The sequence below is a fragment of the Falco cherrug genome, chromosome 10 (genome assembly GCF_023634085.1).
Source record: "Falco cherrug isolate bFalChe1 chromosome 10, bFalChe1.pri, whole genome shotgun sequence".
Taxonomy (NCBI): Eukaryota; Metazoa; Chordata; class Aves; order Falconiformes; family Falconidae; genus Falco; species Falco cherrug.
In genome coordinates, this window is record NC_073706.1 from 5,704,722 (window position 1) to 5,723,272 (window position 18,551).

General features: G+C 59.2%; 1 protein-coding gene across 3 annotated transcripts in view; it reads left to right on the plus strand.

The window, feature by feature from the left end:
- SRC (SRC proto-oncogene, non-receptor tyrosine kinase) overlaps window positions 1-15,722 on the plus strand; it is a 31,159-nt gene extending 15,437 nt beyond the window's left edge. For 2 of the 3 annotated variants that reach the window (XM_055722704.1, XM_055722705.1), the window contains exons 3-14: window positions 2,891-3,140; window positions 3,391-3,490; window positions 3,941-3,958; window positions 7,297-7,395; window positions 8,141-8,244; window positions 9,951-10,100; window positions 10,372-10,527; window positions 10,691-10,870; window positions 10,954-11,030; window positions 11,393-11,546; window positions 11,755-11,886; window positions 12,365-15,722. In XM_055722704.1, coding sequence (XP_055578679.1) covers window positions 2,900-3,140; window positions 3,391-3,490; window positions 3,941-3,958; window positions 7,297-7,395; window positions 8,141-8,244; window positions 9,951-10,100; window positions 10,372-10,527; window positions 10,691-10,870; window positions 10,954-11,030; window positions 11,393-11,546; window positions 11,755-11,886; window positions 12,365-12,573 — 1,620 coding nt within the window. In that variant the 5' untranslated portion in view covers window positions 2,891-2,899 and the 3' untranslated portion in view covers window positions 12,574-15,722. The remainder of the gene's footprint in view (window positions 1-2,890; window positions 3,141-3,390; window positions 3,491-3,940; window positions 3,959-7,296; window positions 7,396-8,140; window positions 8,245-9,950; window positions 10,101-10,371; window positions 10,528-10,690; window positions 10,871-10,953; window positions 11,031-11,392; window positions 11,547-11,754; window positions 11,887-12,364) is intronic. The other variant, XM_055722706.1, reaches the window with a different exon arrangement.
- Window positions 15,723-18,551: the final 2,829 nt, after the last annotated feature.

Genomic DNA, 18,551 nt, shown 5'->3' on the forward strand with positions numbered 1-18,551 from the left:
ACCGGCAGGGCTGGTGCACACCCCCCCCCTCCTTTCGCCCAGGACCTGAGGGCACAGCACATTCCTGCCATGATTAATAACTCCTCTGCCAGGTTCTTGCACAACCCCTGCATCCTTCCGGGGTGTGCACCCTTCCCTCGCCGTCTGCCAGGCGATGTGGGGGCTGCAGGGGTTTTCTCGGGTCCCCCCCCTGCTCCCCCCTGGGGGCAGGTGAGGAATGTGCCCCCCTGAGGCAGCTGCAAGGCTAAAGCCTCATTGCGTTGGCTGAGTTACCTGGGACTCCAGCGGGGTTGGGGCAAGGCTGGCAGTGCCTGTGGGCACGGTTTGGGGTTGCCTACATTTTGCACTAGTCAGATGGAAGCAAGTGTGTGCAGCTGTTTAGGTGCAAAGCTGTTTGCAACAGGAGAGCTGGGAGTGGGGCTTGCTGCTCTGCAGCCCCTTCCCCAGAGGATCGCAGGCCCGTGTCTCCTCCTCTCCCATCTTTGGCTCCTGCAGCCAAAGCCCCGGCAGCCGGATTGGGCCCTGTCAGAGCAGCACATCCCGGTGAGCAGCACAGACCCAGCAAAGCCCTTGCCAAGGAGGCTTGGCACCCAGGCACAAGCTGAGAGCTTGCAATGGGTGTTGGAGAGCTCTCCCTCCCTAAAACCACTGCTCAAGGTGGGATGAACTCATGGTCCATGGCATCCCTGGCCAGGACATGCCTGGAAGGTGCATGTCCTGTGCCCACAGGCTGATGGGTGGGAGGATGAGGACCGCTGTGCTTTGGGGACACTGGGGAAGTGCCTGGGGATCCGCTGTTCCCCTTCTGTGCTCTGCTCCTGGCTAATCTCTAGGCATACTGACTATTTCATACTCCGATTTTTCTCAGCGTGCTGATAAATCAGTTGCCGACCCAGGCTGGCAGTCCCACAGGGCGTGCTCAGGGGACACTCGGCGTCCCCATAGCGCTGCTAAATCCGCCACCCCAGCTCGGGTGTTTTCCTGCCTGGGGAAGTGCTGCTTCCAGGGGAAACTCTGAGCGGCTGTACCCCTTGCTCACGGTCGCGTGGGCAGTCACAAGCTGCGCGGTCACAGCCCCACTGTGCTCCCGCTTTTGTCCCCGCACCGCCACTGGCATCCCGGGAGCACCAGTGGCTGCCGGAGCCCCGGGCGGAGGTGAGCAGTGGGCTGGCTGGGGGACAGGGAGGTTTGCTTTCCTTAGCGGTGGGGGCTTTTTCTTGTTTCTAAAGTCGTGCTTTCCCCCGCAGTTCTGCTTTAGCATCTTCTACACCAGGCTTTTGAAAGTGCATTTATTTACAGGATAGACCCCCTCCCTTTCACTGCAGGAACTGCCTCTGGATTGCCGCTGGTGGCGATTTTCAAGCGCAAAGCTTATATTTGACCTTCCCTTGCTCTGAGGGCCCCAAAGCCCAGCACAGATATGCATGGGCCGGGTCCCATGGCAGATAGAGGCACCGGTCCCTCCTCATCGCCTGCATGCACAGGAGGAAGGACGGCTCCACTCTCCACCGAGCAGTGAAAAATCGGTTTATTCTGCTTCCCAAATCCTGGCAGGGTCTGATCCTGCCAGCACAGTGGCAGCTGAAGCAAACCTGCATGAAAGCAGGACAGGGGATGCTGCTGGTTGTCTGTGCAATTTGGGAGCTGGAAAACAGCCGATGGAAGTTGGGTCTTTAGGAAAATAAGCCCCGATTGTTAGGCAAAGCCCTCACTCTGCGGAGGGGAGCAGAGCTTGTGCCTGGCACCCCTAAGCTTCCCCACGGCAGGAGCCATGGAGCTCTGCTCCACCGACGCTGGGGCTGTGCAGGCTGCTGGAGCTGCCCTGTGGCTCTGCCCCGCTCATGGAGGCTTGGCCCAAGCTTCTCTCAGAAGCTGGGTTGGGAAAACCATCTGTTGCGTGAGGCTGAGCCCTCAGCAAAGCCTCACAGGTGGCTGCATCCAGGTCCACGCATCACAGACAGTGGCTGCCTCCTCTGCTCCTTCCCTGCTCGTTTTTTCTTGTCGGAAATACTCTCCTCCCTGGTTGTTCCACCTCCCTTTTCCCTCCAGCCTAAATATTTCCTTCCATAGCTTCAGGACACTGCTGGGTATCCTGCCATCTTTGGAGACTGCAAATAATTCCCTTCCTTCATTTATGTCATTACCTTGAAGGTATTTATAGAGCATGATCTTGAGTGGAAAGGAAGGCATGACTATATATATAAAGCCGAGATCCCTTGTTCCTTAGCTGGTAACTGCCTGAAACTCTTCCTGTTTTAAACTTTTATCCCATTTGCTGCACGTTTTGGACTTCACGGGAACATCCTCAAGCATTTAGATCCCCATCTAAATTTAAATCCCCATCTAAAGAGCAAGCAGAGTGATGCAGCTATGGGTTCTCCAAACTTCTGCCGTCGGAGTAATCCAAATTCGTGGATGTTTGTCTGGGTCTTGCCTTCTCCTGTCCGTGCCCTGGCAGAAACCCTCATGTAGGAGAAACGTGGCAGTATGGGGTACTGAGCTACATCCCACAGTGGACGCCTGGCCCCAGAGCAGCCACGCTCCCAGCACCGGTCCAGGCTCGGTGCTCAGCATCCTCATTCTGCACTCCCACAGCTAAGCTTGCTTCCCTCTGCTCCCAAAGCATGCCTGGCAGCTCAGCTCCCGGTGTTCTGCTGGCTGCTGCGGCCATGCGGGAGGTGGCTTAGCGTTAATGAGGGGCGATGCTATCCCAGGGCAAGGGCAGGATGGCCAGACCTTCCAGCAGCTGATGCTTGAACAGACTCCAGAGGTTGTTTCATTTCCTAGTGGGCAGGCATCTGTCGCACAAGCTCTGGGAAGCAACTTCTTAATAATAATAATAATACTAACAATAATAGAGGCTTTTTGCATGTCTGTCTGTCTCTGGCAGCCCGGGACCATGGGGAGCAGCAAGAGCAAGCCCAAAGACCCCAGCCAGCGCCGGCGCAGCCTGGAGCCCACCGACAACACCCACCACGGGGGCTACCCGGCCTCGCAGACACCCAGCAAGGCAGCCGCTCCTGATGCCCATCGCACCCCCAGCCGCTCCTTCGGGACCATGGCCGCTGAGTCCAAACTCTTTGGAGGCTTCAACACCTCTGACACGGTCACCTCGCCGCAGCGTGCCGGGGCACTGGCTGGTCGGTGTGGGCTGGGGCTTGGTGGGGTGGGAAGGGGCTCACTTGGGTCTCCGTGGGTTTGGTTCCAGCTTTTGCTTGTGGTGATGGGGTCTCCTGTTTTTGAGGGACTCTGAGCTGGAGGGGGAGGAGATCTGTGTCTCATCAGCTGGCAGGAGGGCGATGGGACGGGAGGGTCCCCGACAAGGGGCTCCCAGTGCCGTGCCGTGGCAGTGCTGGTGGCTGCGCCTATCCTGAGTGCTCTCTGTTGCAGGTGGAGTCACCACCTTCGTGGCCCTCTACGACTACGAGTCCCGGACCGAAACAGACTTGTCCTTCAAGAAAGGAGAGCGCCTGCAAATCGTCAACAACACGTGAGTGTCCCTGTCCCTGCAGCCAAGCCCACCTGGGTGAGCTGCCACCTTTGTCCCTCCTGCGGAGCCCGTGAGCCCAGCCCCAGCAGGGCTGGCTGTCCCCAGGGATGGGTGCTCAGAGAGGGGCACCCAAAACTCACGGATGCAGTGACTTGTCCAAGGACACTGGTGCTGGAGGCAATCATTTGTCCTCCTGGCCCTGCTGCTGGTCACCGCTGCCTTGCAGCCTTGTCACCAAGCCATCTCCGCTGCTTGCTGGCCAGTCCCTGCCCTCCAGTGCCGGGCCACATCCCTGCTGGTGCCCTGTCCCCATCAGTGCTCAGCGCCCTCGTTTGCCTGGATATATCTCCTCAATCCACAGGTGCTTTCCCTGTGCTTGCACGATGTCTCTGATCTCAGCTTCTCTCTTGACTCTTTTTTTTCTCCCCTCTGTGCCATGCTGTCGTTTAGGAGAAAGGTGGATGTCAGGTGTGTATTGCAGATTATTACTATTATTATTGTTAAAGCTCTTAAATGATATAAGCCTGTCTGCTGCCCACATTAGGGCAAAGTTGGACGGAGCGGGGCTGGGAGATGGATGCCCAATGGTTTTGTGGTCAGTTGTGTTTGTCATCCCTGAGCAACCCGGGCAGAGCTGGGAGCCCTTTCCCATGCCGGGGAGCTGCTCCACCCAGAGCTGTGTCTGCACCCACGAGCTCTGAACCTGGCCCGCTTCCCTTGCCTGCACCCAGCACCCCTGCAGTCCCTTTTCTCTGCTCACTCCTGGCCTTTTTGGCTTTTATTTTTGCATTTTATAATTTTACTTTCATTTTTTGTGAGTGGCTCAGAGACTCAAGCACTGCCTTAGCGGTCTGGCTCCCACTTGTTTGCTCTCCATCCTGGTCGTAGCCACACACCCATCACTTGCTGCATAGAGCAGGGTAGTATGACCAGCTGGAAGATGCTCCTAAACGTGATCCTGTATTAAACCCACGTACAGTCTGTCCTGACACATGGCATACAGGGTCTGGAGCCTGGCTGGCGTGTCCCCAGCCATGGGGATCCCTCAGGTCTGCAGCTCCTGCTGGTTCCCCCACTGCTGCCTTCCCACCTGGGCACCCAAAACAGCTTTGCAGAGCCAAAGGGTGGGAAGACAAGGGAACATCCCAGGGGTGATATTTCTCTTGCAATGGCTGGGCAGTGTTGCACAGACGTGTTTTCAGTCTGATCCTTGTTCTCTTTGTTCCAACGCTGTTTATTAATTGTGATTCGTTTAATCCATGAAGTCTAGGATGTGCGGGGCTTCAACACCACAGGGCACGACTGAATTTGGGGGTTTTGGTGCTTCTTGCTTTCACAGCCTCAGCAGCATACTAGCCCCAGGCTTGGGTTCTGGTTTGGGCTGTTACAAAGTGAGCTCAGCCCGCTGGGGGTCCAGGTTGGGCCCCTATGTGAGGGTTTTTTCTTTATAGTACTTGTATCACTTCTGGGATTTCCATACTTTTTTTCCTCTGCTGCTGTTTGTCAAAGGCTCTGTCAGAGGGAAAGGTCGGGGTGTGATGGGCTCTGCAACATCCTGGGGAGCAAAAAGACCCTGGAAGGTGCAGGGTCTAGCTGCCCACCTTCTGGTGTCTGCTGTGGCTACGTGGGTGGCATGTCCACAGGGGGAGAGCCAGTGGAGAAAGCTGTGCGGTTTGTGCAGTGCTCGGGGCAGTAAATCTTCTTGCTGAGTGCCCAGAGATGCTCGGACGGTCTGGGAGCAGCTTGGGCTGCTGCACTTCAGGGACAGCAAAAGGCAGGCATGCGATGTTCCCTTCCTCTGGGCTCCCGCCAGGGCATGGTGGGTGCCCTGGAGCTGTGGGGAGGGTGCTTGGGGTCAGCCCGGGAAGGGCTGGCAGGTCATGGGCACAGCAGAGCCCATGGCCACGGGGACAACTGGCCACCAGCAGCTTTGCGGGGTGCCTGTGGGTTTTGGCTGCTCTGATGGGGCTGGGATTGTGCAGGGCGAGAGGAGCAGCCTCCACGTTGCTCATCTCCCTGCTCCTGTGTCCCAGCAAAGCCCAGGCTCTCTGCGGTGACCCTCAGCCTCCGGGACAGGCCAAATCCATCCACCCCAGTGCAGAAAGGCTCTCATGGTGCTCTTTCCAGCGGGAGGAGATCTCCTCCCATCCAGCTGGCTGCCAGCGGGGATGTGGTGGGGTATTTTGGGTAAGATTGTATAGGGAATTGTTGAAATGCTTTGTTTTGATGATGATGATTATTATTATTTTTTCCCCACCGAGACATTTTTGGAATAGTTTGTTTTTGCTGAATTCCCAGCTTGCAGCCTTGCAGCCCAAGTTGGAATAAAGCCACAAGTCAAAAGCTGGGCATTTCTTAAGCAGATGTTTTCTCCAGTCCTGTGGGAAAGGAGCCCGACCAGCCTCCTGTCCTCTTTGGAGCCACCTTAGTAAAGGTGGCTGGAGCAGCAGCTCCAGCTGAGGAGCCCAAGCTACCTGCCACGAGATGCGCTGGGGCCAGGAGAAGCTAAAATACCAGCTGGGGCTGCTGTGAGGCTGGGGACAAGCTCCGGGCTGGTGGCAGAGCCCAGCTCACTGGGTGGGAGGAGATGCCCGGAGGGTCCCTGCTTTCCCCGGCCCCGCTGACACCATTGTGGGGAGCCAGGGGCCATGTCTGGCTTCTCCTGTCTGCTTCAAAGCATCGGTGGTTTAGCTGGGACAAGCAAAAGTCCCAAGCTGCTGGTGTGTCTGGAGCGAGGATGGAGGTTTACACGTCTGCAGGGGTCGGGGATGGGTCTGGATGTGGTCTGATGAGTCTTTTAGTGGTGATTGAGGTTATTAAGGTTTTTCTGTAAAGTGTTTCTGGAGTTGTCCTGCCAAGTTCTTGCATCCTTGTGGTGCTGTTCCCACGAATCTAGTTTTCCCATAGCCTCGTCTCCCTCGTGGTCAGGATAATTTAGGTGACTCCGTCATCATTTGATGGGCGAGAAGATGCAGGTGGTGGGAGGAAGCCCTGCTGTCTGCAGGGGAGGGGAAGCCACCTCCTGCCGTCCTGTTGTTCTCTATTTATTGTCCTTTCCTGCCCCAGCCCGTGCAGTGGGAAGGCGCCTGCTCCCTGCCAGCTCCCGGGGACGTGCTTGGGGCCACCACGCCGGGGGCAGGAGGGATGGCAGGTCAGCCCTGGGTTTTTGGGGTGGCACTGGGGCTCCCGCAGGCACAGCCCGTGCTGGGGCAGTGGGGAAGCTCACGGTCAGGGCTGCAGGGTGCCCAGCCCGGGGCTGCAGACAGAGCACGCAAGCTGGATGGAGCCCGCTGCCTCCAGGCTGGGCATTGCAGTGGGGCAGGTCTCACCCCCACCACTTAAACCTCAGCCCCATCCTGTTGCTTTTCTGCAGCCTGTGTTTAACAAACTCTTGGGGTTTCCTGGCACTTTTTTTTAAGCACTGCCATCATTCTGTTGCTTTTCCTCATTCCCCCTCCCTCGCCTGCGGCTGTTGCTCCCTGCTGCCCTGCTGCCTTGGATCCCCAATGCCCCTCAACCTGCAGCCAGACCCCGCTGGCATTCAGGTGGCTCCGAAGGTATTTTGGCTCGCTGGCTGCCCTGCCCGATTTAAGTCAAGCATCCCGTATGTGGATGGGCAGGGGCTGGCAGCAGGAGCCCACCTGGCCGGGGTCCGGCTGCAGGGCTGGGGGCTGTGGGGGCTGCACCCCTTCCTGGCGAGGCTCTGTGCTAGCTTGCCCCCCACCGGCCCCGGTGCCTGCAGGCAGGAGAGGGGCCAGCCGTGGGGCTCCTGGCTTCACACTGAGTGTGTTTTGGTTCTCTTGCAGGGAAGGTGACTGGTGGCTGGCTCATTCCCTCACTACAGGACAGACGGGCTACATCCCCAGTAACTATGTCGCGCCCTCAGACTCCATCCAGGCTGAAGAGTAATTGCCATCTTTTAGACAGTTTAAAGACAAGGGATAGCAAACACACCCTGAGCGCTCCTCCTTCCCCCTGCCCCACTCCTGGGCAAAGGCCTCCGGGTTTTTATTTTTTATTATTTTTCCCCTTCGGATTTGCAAACCCCTTAAACGTTTCCCAGCCTTTCATTAAGGCACGTGAAGTGCGGAGGTGCGGTGTGCTTGTGCGGTGGAGGGATGAGCGGTGGCGCAGCAGGGGCCACGGCGGACCTGGTGCTGGTTTTTGCATTACCTGAGTCTGGTTTTTACATTTCCGCATGGACACGCACCCGTGCGTGAGGGTGCTGCCGGCTCCACCTGTGCGGATCAGGCTGAGCACGGAGGTGACCGTCACAGGGGAGAGCAGACAGGGGCGAAGCCGGCCATAAGTCCCAGAGCAGGAGGTGCCAGCTGCATCCCTGTAGCCCATCCCCAGCCAGCAGCATGGCAACCCCCCCCAGCAAGAGCTTGAGGGGTCCCCAGAGCCCCTCATCTGAGGAGGCTTTTGGGGTAAAGGCATCTCGTGGTCTGTGGTGCAGGGTTGCTCCCTGGGCGATGCCCAGCCCTGGCTGTATGGGGGCAGGGTGCACCCCGAGGTGCCCGAGCCCCAGGATGCAGCCCGTGGGCTCCAAAACCTGGGGGGAGAGGGCAGGGCTGAGCCCGCTGCTTGGACAGGCAGCGGAGGGGGTGGGCGAGTGCCGGGCGCTGAGCCGCTGCCTTGCTCCTGCAGGTGGTACTTTGGGAAGATCACTCGCCGGGAATCCGAGCGGCTGCTGCTCAACCCCGAAAACCCCCGAGGGACCTTCCTGGTCCGGGAGAGCGAGACCACGAAAGGTGAATGGGGCTGGGGGGGGCGGCCTGGGGGAGCCCCTGTCCGGGGGGTGGGTGGGCATCCACGGGGGGACCCAGGTCCCCTGGGCCAGTCTGTGCGGCCCCAGTTCCCCTGGCTTAGGCGCACTGGGAGGGAGAAGGGGAAGAGTTGTAGGCAGGCGCCAGTGTTCAGGGTGACTGAGCGATGCCCCTCCGCACGGGCAGCCTCCTGGCATCTCCCTGCCGGTGCCAGTCCCCAGGGAGCAGGTGCTGACGCACCCGTTAAATCACCGGTGACATTTCTGTGTCGGACGCACTGTGATAGCACCGAGCCTGCAGGGCTGGAGGGATGCGGCTGCTTCTCTCCCACCGCTGCGATGCCCTTCCAAGAGCTGGTTCAGTTTATGGCAGGGTGGGAGGCGGGTGGTTCACCAGTTCTGGCAGGACCACCAGGCAGGATGCTCTTGTTTCCCGTTTTTTTTGTATTTTTACACCCCCAAGTAGATGTTTTTTAGTTTTTTCCTGGTCCTTGCATAGTGTCAGAATCTTGAACATGTGCTTCCTGGGCAACCAGGCAGAGGTAGTGATGAATCTTTAGGTCTTTCTTTCGAGTCTAACAAGTCTTTATACTTGTTTTGTGCCTCCCGAAAGTGTGAGTTGTTATCTTCATGGTTTGGCTGCCTGAGGATGCTGTTTCTTACCTGGAAATGTGGTTTAGTTTGGCTCCAAATGCACCTTTGGGAAAAGCTCCTTGATGTTTCTTTCTGGTTTGATGCCTTGAACTTGCCACTATTTGTTTTATTCTGGTGGAAACAGCTCATTCAAGCCGTGGCATAAATCTTCCTTTCTGTTATATGTGGCCCCAGCAGCAGTGTGTTGCTCTCGTAGGGACAGAGCAGAGACAAGCTCCTGAAGCCATGCCCACAGTGGGATTTGTGGAGGAAGGAACAGGGCCCCCCAGCGCCTTGGCTCCCCTCTGAGATGCTAAGATGCTGGGGCTATGGGTCAGCAGCTCCCCCCAGCCTGCCTCCCATCCAGTGCTCCCCCCTCCTGTTGGTATCCCCTCTTTGCCATCAGAGCCATGTTCATCCCTGTGTTCTGGGGGCTCCTTGCCCTCCCACCTGCTGGGCCCCCCCAAACCCAGTGGGTTCCCTTCTTCAGTGCCAGCCTGGGCGCCACAGTCCCCCCTCTGCTGTGCTGGCTCCCGAGCCGTGACAGCCCCTGTGCGTGCCAGCCAAGAGCAGCGTTGGCTGCGGAGGGAGCGACAGCGGTGCTGGGTGCTGCATGTTGCTGGAGGGAAGGACCTGGCAGGGCTGGAGAGGGTGGTGCTCCTTGTTAGCACATCCCATGGGGACGCTGAGCAGGCTCTCGGCTGCTGGGGCTGGAGGAGCCGCGGGGATCACCCATACCCAGATGACTGACCCAACAGCCACCTCCTTCTGCAGTGCCAGCCCGGCTGGTGGCAAGGCTTGGCAGAGCTGCCGTGCAAGCGGGGGCTGCTGGAAGTTGTGATTACGTGGCGTGGCTGTAGCTGGGGGTACGTGCATCCCTCCCGGGCACGAGTTGCCAGCTCGTGCAGCTAGGAGCTGCTCCCCACCCTCTGCTTTCGGGTGAAAGCAGCAGCCTGCATGCTTAGCCCTGCTTCCTTGTGCCCACCCATCAGCAGGACCCCATGGGGAGCACCCATCCGTGGTGCATCTCCCCCCTCAACCGCTCGGTCCTGCCCGCAGGTGCCTACTGCCTCTCCGTCTCCGACTTCGACAACGCCAAGGGGCTCAATGTGAAGCACTACAAGATCCGCAAGCTGGACAGTGGTGGCTTCTACATCACCTCCCGCACCCAGTTCAACAGCCTGCAGCAGCTGGTGGCCTATTACTCCAGTGGGTAGCCGCTTGGGGTCCCCTTGGGGTCTGGGTGGCACCCTGGGTGCTGTGCCCGCCCTCGCCACAGGACGGGTACTGCTGGGAAGCCAGTGTGGGGCTGGGGGACCCGAAAGCAGTTGGGGGGGACCTGATGAAAAACTTGTTTTAGGGAGGAGGGGGAGGGTGTGGGTACAGGTTCCCGAGGTGTTTTGCAGGGAAGATGTGGGGTAAAGGCATCGTGTGCCTAAGTGCCCAAGTGTCACCCTGGTGTTGTCCCCTCCTGTGCTAGAACACGCTGACGGCTTGTGCCACCGCCTCACCAATGTGTGCCCCACGTCCAAGCCCCAGACCCAAGGCCTTGCCAAGGATGCCTGGGAAATCCCCCGGGAATCGCTGCGGCTGGAGGTCAAGCTGGGACAGGGCTGCTTCGGAGAAGTGTGGATGGGTAAGGACCATTCCCACCCTGCTGTCCCCCCTGTGTCACCACCTGCATCCTCTGCCCAGCCATCTGCAGGTGCCCGGAGCCTGCGGGGGGGTGGGGGAGCAGGCACAGGACATGGCCCCCCAACCCCATAAATGTGTCCTGAGTAGTGTGTCCTATGCTGTAGGGACCTGGAACGGCACCACCCGGGTGGCCATCAAGACCCTGAAGCCTGGCACCATGTCCCCGGAGGCCTTCCTGCAGGAAGCCCAGGTCATGAAGAAGCTCCGGCATGAGAAGCTGGTTCAGCTCTACGCCGTGGTTTCAGAGGAGCCCATTTACATTGTCACCGAGTACATGAGCAAGGGTGAGCGTGGGAGCGATGCTGGGGGACGGGCAGCCAAGGGGCTCTGCTCCTCTGGACTGCGATGACCATGGTCTTCCTCGCAGGGAGCCTCCTGGACTTCTTGAAGGGCGAGATGGGCAAGTACCTGCGGCTGCCCCAGCTCGTGGATATGGCAGCTCAGGTGGGTTTGTGCATTCCTGGGCCTCCGGCATCCCCTGCTCAGGGTGCTGGCTGCCTGAGCACCTCACACTATCCTGGCTAGCACCTGTCGCCTGGTGGGTGCCCTGCAGCTGCAGTCCAGTGGGTGCCACCATCCCCCCTGGGTGCTCCGGTTACAGTCGGGGACCATCATTTTGCCCGTTTCCGCTGCTGCCGGCGCTTCCTGGCCGGCAAACCTGCGCCTGTGTGGGTTTTCCTGCAACCTGTTCCCACACCCCGGGTGGGTCCCGCTGCAGAGCTGTTCCCCTCGGCGCTGCCAGGCGCTCCCCAGGGACCCTCGTGTCACCCCACCAGCCTCCATACCCCATGTGCCTGTCCCCACAGATCGCATCTGGCATGGCCTACGTGGAGAGGATGAACTACGTCCACCGGGACCTCCGGGCGGCCAACATCCTCGTGGGGGAGAACCTGGTGTGCAAAGTGGCTGACTTCGGCTTGGCGCGCCTCATCGAGGACAACGAGTACACCGCTCGGCAAGGTGCGTGCCTGGGGCTCGCCGGGGCTGCCGGCACCGTGCCCAGGCGGGTGGCACCAGAGCAACAGCCACTGGTCCCTGGTCCCCAGGGGTGTGCGTTGCATCTCAAGCTCTCGCTGGTTGCACCGGGGTCCCAGAGGCACTCACAGCCCCGGGCACCCCCAGGCACCGCGGGGCTGGGAGCAGCCCCTCACCCTGCCTCTCCATCCAGGCGCGAAGTTCCCCATCAAGTGGACGGCTCCCGAAGCTGCTCTGTACGGCAGGTTTACCATCAAGTCGGACGTCTGGTCCTTTGGCATCCTCTTGACCGAGCTGACCACCAAGGGCAGAGTGCCGTACCCAGGTGAGGGCTGGCACCCGCCGGCAGAAGCCCCGTCCCCATTGTGGTGCCCCCACCCCAGCTGCCTGTGCCCAGCGCTTGCCCCTGGCACTCCGCAGCCCCAGAGCCAGCTTTGCAGAGGAGCAAACTGATGCAAAGTTTCTCCTGCAGGTTGGACAGGGAGAGCAGGTGTGGGGGTGAGCTGCCCCTGCCTGGGTCGGATCCTGCCCTGCTGGGGAGGCTGAGCAGAGCCCATCCGGGATGCGGGGTCACAGCCAGCCTGTCCCACTCTAGCCCAACTCTGCTCTGCTCTAGTCTGAGCAAGGTGACAAGCTGGCAGGCACGAGTGCTCTTGGGCTGGGGGTTCCCTCTCTCCCTGGGTCAGAGGGGTTGCTCATAAGGCTCATCTCAGCACGATGCCCACTGTCTCCTCTGGGAAAGGCGTGATGCAGGGTCTGGCCTGGTTCTAAATCGATGCAATGTCTCCCCTGGCCGCACGCAGGGATGGTGAACCGGGAGGTGCTGGACCAGGTGGAGCGAGGGTACCGCATGCCCTGCCCGCCCGAGTGCCCCGAGTCCCTGCACGACCTCATGTGCCAGTGCTGGAGGAAGGACCCAGAGGAGCGACCCACCTTCGAGTACCTGCAGGCTTTCCTGGAGGACTACTTCACCTCGACAGAGCCCCAGTACCAGCCTGGCGAGAACCTATAGACCCGGAGCTCCTGGCACCAGGGACGCTGCCCTCCTCGCCGCAGGGCACTGAAGGCTGGCCTCCCCGCCAAGGGGCCATTTTTTTGTGGAGCAGCCCCAGAGCAGGATGGGGCATCATCTCCAGATGCGGCCAGGGGAGGTGCTGGGTCCTCCCATCACTCATTAAGACTTCTGGCCCACGTTTGACAAAGCGGCACCATCCCGCTGGCGAGAGGAGCCTGTGGGCGCCAGCGGAGCCAGCTTGGGAGGGTGAGCGGGGCATCTCCTGCCGAGAGACTTGACTTTCAGGAGACCTTTTCCCCCCACAGCAGCTCTGGGGTGATCCCAGAGGAATTGGGGGACAGCATCACCCCACTTCGGACACCCAGCCCCAGTCTCCTGCACACCCTTTCTAAATCAGCACAAGTTTCCCTGCCCCTTTGCCCCCCTCCCCATCCCCCTTGGCTCCAGTTCTCCCGAGGGCACTGGCAGAGATGTTTCACCATGGGGAAGGCACAATCCCTGCCTGGTGGGGATGGGGTGATGTGCCAGGGCAGTGCTGGTGGCAGTGGAACCTGCCTGGTGGTCCCCCCTCCTCAGGCATGCTTCAGCCTCGCTGGGTAGCAGGCACGGAGAGATGACATGTGGCTGCTCGTGACTCCGGTGACTGACACCATGCCATGGGAGCACCCGGGTGCACGTTTGAATCTTCCAGCTACATCTCTTCCCCCAAGGGACCCACCTCATCTCTGCTGGGAGCATCACCTGGAGGGATGCTGGCAGAGCCCTCACCCTGCCTGAGCCAGCCCGGCCACCCCGGCTGCGCTTCCACCAAGCATTCCTGGTCTTCCAGCCAGCCCCCTGGGAAGTGCACCACAGCCCACCCAGCCACCCTCCCCGGCTCTGCTGCCAGCTCTGCCACTGGCAGAGTCCCCGAAGCTGGCCCTTCTACCAAATAAGGTGCCACCATGGGGCATGGGTGCATGGCATATGTGGCTGTTCAGGGTGTGGGAGCATTTTGGGGGAAACAGTCATCTTTCACAGATGCTTCTGTCCACCTGGTACATTTTTAGCTGCCTTCCCTCCACCTCTTGCATCTCAGCTGCTGGGCTGCAGTCCCCACGCACTGGAAGAATCCCCAGCCATGGGCCACCACCCTGGAAGAGAGTCCTGGGAAGTGCTGTGCCACACGGAAGACATCTGCATCCTCATCTCCCCCCTGCTTGCTCTCGAAGGTCTCAGCTGTGTTTTGGTGGTGGGTGACTAGCCGTGCCCAGTCTTGCCCCCACACACCTCCTGTGGGGCTGAACCCCAGGGCCAGCGGGGGGGCACCCAGCGCCTGTGCTCTCCCACCCAGCACCTGCTTGTACATAGCCCTTGGGTGGTTCCCACACCCTCCAAAACGTTGACTTTGTTGCATGTGTTGGTTTTTTTCCCCCTCCTGTGGCTGTACCCAGCTGGAAACCCTTTGCCCTGGTGGCTCATGGGGCTTTGCTCCCTCACCTCTCGGGTCCCAGGCACCCTCACTCCAAAAGACCTGGGGGCTCTTCGGATGCTCTCCTGGACCAGGGGTGGGATGGGGGCTTGAGGGGATGCTGCAGGGCAGGGGTGCTGGCATGCACTGGTAGGAAGGACCTGGAGAGGGGAGCCAGTGGCTTCACCCATCCGTCAGTCCTCAGGTGGTGGGATTTTTTGCCTCCCCATCACTTGTGGGATGGGGTTTCCCTCCAGAACAGCCTCCTTGCAGGCAGTAGACCCCAATCACCCCTCACCAGCTCCCACCACAGTGCTGGTGTCCCATGAAAGCCAGGTGGGAGGCAAGCGTGGGCAGGGGAGCAGCCAAAACTCCCTCCCCCAAACCTCTGCTGGAGCAGAAGCTGGGCACACTGCTGCCTCCCGCTCGCTCCCATCAGTCCCCAGCTGCTTACTTAGGAACCAAGTGCTGGCTTGGTTGGTTGGTGGCTTGTTTTTAACGAGTAAAACCTTGAAAATCAGCCAGAATGGCTTCTTGAGCAGTATGGAGAGATCCTGCTGGCTTGGAGAACAGCAACTAGTTTAATGGTTGGGGTTTTTTTTAAAACATTTTGGGACTTGGAGCCTTTCCTGCCGCCTTTCCTAGCAGATTTGCTGTGCCTGCATTTCTGTGTTTGGGCAGGGATTCTCCAAACCTTGACGTTCTGGGTCTTCCCATGTTTGCATGCCTGGGACAGGTGGCTGCCGCGTCCCCATCGGCACTGCTCGAGGAGCCCCATCCCACAGCCGCCGCTGGGGATGGCCTGTGCCATAGCTCTGCCTAAATTACACAAAATCCCCATCCCCGGGAGAAACCCCTTAGAACTGTAACGTGCAGAAGCCAGGTTTGATCTGAAAGCTGGGGAGAGAGAAGGCAAGTGCACATGTTGAGGTTTGGTTGTCTGCAGCACATACAGGGTCTTGCATGAGTGCAGCAGGACGGGAATGGGCTTAACCCAGCAGATCCATTTTCTGGCTCTTTCCAGCAAGCAGCAGAGCAGGAACACCCCAGGGTGGCTTAATTCCCCATGGCTTTTGGCAAGCTCTGATGAAGGAGATGGGCTGGGGACGTTTCGGGGCAGAGGACAGTAGAGCAATCCCGGCGGAGCCCTGCCGCGCAGGGCAGGGTTGGTGTGGCTGCATGTCCGTGTGTCCATCCGTGTTTCGGTGCAGCGGTTTCAGTGGGACCCAGCACCTCCAGACTTGCCGCTGCAGCTGGCACCGCCTGGAGGCCCTGGGGATCGAGAGCCTCTCCTCCATCACCATTGTTGTCTGCCAATTTATTTTTTAAGCCAATAAACTCCAGAAGGGAGCCCCCACCTAAGGATGCTCTTTGGTTTCCCAGGGTCAGTAATGCCCTACAAGTTATTCTCCTCTGCTGTTAGTATTTTTTTTAAACTGTTTTGTAAGATCTCCAACCAACTATGCAGAGAACATGTGGATCTGTGTCTCTCTCCCCAGCTCCCCTCTACCCTCACCTGCCTTCTTTGGTGTCTAAGTAAAATATTTAGCTTTTTTTTTTTTTGGATAATAATAAAATTTTGGAAAAAATACTGAAAAGGTCCAGCTTTGTGGGTGGTGGGGGGTGGAGAGGCTTTGAAACTCTAATGTTGATGTAAATACTTTGCAATTTGATAATTAAATACAAACAGACCTCACAAAAACAGAAAGTGTGGCTCGTGTGTGAGAGGACTTAGCACCCCTGTTACAGGAGCTGGTGGTTCCTGGAGCACGTGCAATGCCCACGTGTGGCTCCTGGTGCTTCAGATGCTGTTTCTGGACAGTGTTCTGGGATCTGGCGCCACTTCTGTGCTGCCAGAGCCATTCCTGTCTCCCCACGTGGGCTCATGGTCCCACACAGTCGCAGTGCTTGCTCCAGCAGGATGAACCTCATCCACTGCATCCCTGCTCTGAGGCCAGGGACAGCCGGGTGATGGTGATGGGCAAGCACCCGGTGCCCGGACTGCTCCCATGGGGGAGCACTGCCATGGTGGGCACAGCATCAGGCCAACAAGCCCCAAGCTGAGCTGGGATCCCAGCCGCAGCTGCTGGTGCTGAGCAGAGGGCTGTGGCACACGCTGCTGGCACGTGCCGTTAGCCACGAGGGACCCCAGGGACTCCTCTGCTGCACCCATCTGTGCTTCCCAGCCTCTGCATGCTGGGACACCTGGGTCCCTGCCCACAGACAGGGAGCACGGCCCCACGGGACCGAGTGACACAGTGACCCTGGTGTGCACATTGATCTGGCCAAAGCTGGGGCCAGCAGAGCTGCCCCAAGAGCCGCAGGCAGGAGAGCGGGCTGCCAGCCCAAGGCTGAGGGGGTGGGATGGGGGGCAGCCCTCCCTTCAGCAGGACCTGCTTCATCAGCAAGGACAAGAATCGTATCTGCTTTTTTAGGATAATTAGTGGGTGCTGATTGGAATCCCCCACTTGGTAATTAAGTAATTGATATATATATAGCACAGCCTTGCAGGGGGCAGGCCCTCTGAAAGCACCCTGCCTCTGGCTCCTTGGGCTGGTAAGTGATTTGGTCTTATCACCTTAAATGTTTAATGCTTCATGTTTTGTTTCTTTTTAAAGCAATTAAGTGAGGGATTATCTCAGGCTGGCAAGTCCCTTGGTCTGGGTGCAGTGTGGACTGGCAAGGTCCTCCCTGGGAGTGGAGCCGGGGTTTGGGCTCCTCCAGCCCTTGGTTTTGCACCTTCAGCATCGCTGCTGGGAGTGGGGCAGCCATGGGGAGGGTGTGCTGAGGAGGAGGCAGGGGTGCTGTGGGGTGGCCATGGTGCTGCAGACCAGCCTGAGCCCTGGGGATGAGGGGATTCAGTGCTTCTGAGCCCTGGCTATGGCATTGCTCGCGTTCTCCTCTCTCTGTTCCCGTTGCTCTGTGTCCAGTCCTCAGCCCTGGTGGCAGCTGAGGCATCTTAAAAAGACAGTCGGGGCAGTCAGCAGTACCTGCAGCCCACCCTGGCCGTGCTTAGTGGCTGTTTTGCCATGGAGTCTCCCCGCCTTGGTGATACCCCTCTCAACAGAGGCCAGCCCTGTGAAGGGGGTGATGTTAGCCTGGAGGAGCAGAGGCTTGCTGGGGCAGGAGGTCTGAAATGGGGATTGCCGCCAGGATGCGCTTGGACCAGTGGGAGCCCCCGCCGGGCGACACCAGCCTGATCCGGACAGATGTGTCTGGGGATTACACCGCGTGCTCCCTTTAATGGACTTAATCTTGCTGTTTGCTTCGCGCTTGTGTTGCACCCTGTAAGCCTGGGAGAGGATTTGGATGTTAGGGGGTGGGGGCTGGGGCTACCCCCACAGCAGGTCTGGCAAGGAGCTGGGGGTCCTGTGCTCGGCAGCTTGGGCTGGCAAGGGGTTTCTAAAATGGCAAGGATGAGTTGTTGTTTGGCCTGAACAAGCCCTTCACTTTCCCCAAAGCTCAGTGGTAGCACCCCCAAAGTGCATCAAGCCTCTGCTCTTGATCCAGGCTCCCTGAGGATTAACGCTTGTGCGCACGCAGGGGGCAGCCCTGAACTGCTCCGTGTGCTGAGGATCCCCCAGAGCAAATCCTGGGCTGTGCTGTGGGTCTGGGGGTCTCTCCCATAGCCCAGACCCAGCAGGTCTCTTGGGGCAGGAGCAGGGGGGTGGTGGTTAAAGGGCTGGCTCACAGCAGGGCTGTGCCCCAGTGCCAGGCTTTGGGGTCTTGCTGGCCATGCCGCTATAGCCCCTGCTGTGCCTGCTGCTCGCTGCTAGCAAGGGGCGAAGGGGAGGCTGCTGGCACGTGAAGACCCGGAGGACAAAGCCTGCCTCTGTCCCCTGAGGTCTCTGTCGCTCAGGTCTCATCCCGTCTTAACTTGTCATCAGGTCTGGGCGGCACCTGAGCCATCTGTCCTCCCTTGTCCTTCTACCAGAGGATTTGCCTTTGCTCAAAGGAGTAGCAGAACCGTCTTGCCAAGGGTCAATCCCCAGGTTCTGGTGAGAAGGACTAAAGTCTTTACCTGAGCGTCGGGCGGCTCCCACGGTGGCGAGGGCTAGGAAACCACTCCGGTGCAAGGAGCAAGAGACGGGCAAGACCAAAGAGCACTGGCAGGGCAGAGCTGTCTGTGGCCCTGAGAGATGTTTGCGACTTCCCTGGCTCGGGGGGGTTGGCTGGACCAGCCCCAGGGTAACAGCACGAGGGGACGAGGCTGGGAGCCCGGCGCTGCGGGCAGCAGGGCTGCACCTCTGGGCTGAGCGGCTGCTGAGCCGGCCAGCGGGTGCTTCCAGCCCAAAGGGCGCTTCAATGGGATCAACCGCTCCTCCATCTGCTGCTAAGTTAATAAGGCCACCTTGCTGGCTTGACTCAAGGTATGCAGGGATAGTATCCAGGCAGGAGGCACTGATCACCCAGCAGGATCCGGGGATGGAGAGGCAGATGCTGGGAGAGCAGCATGGTTCCCAACCTGCACCCCGAGTGGTGCTGGGGAGCTCGACTGCAAACATCAGCCCCTGAAAGAGATGCA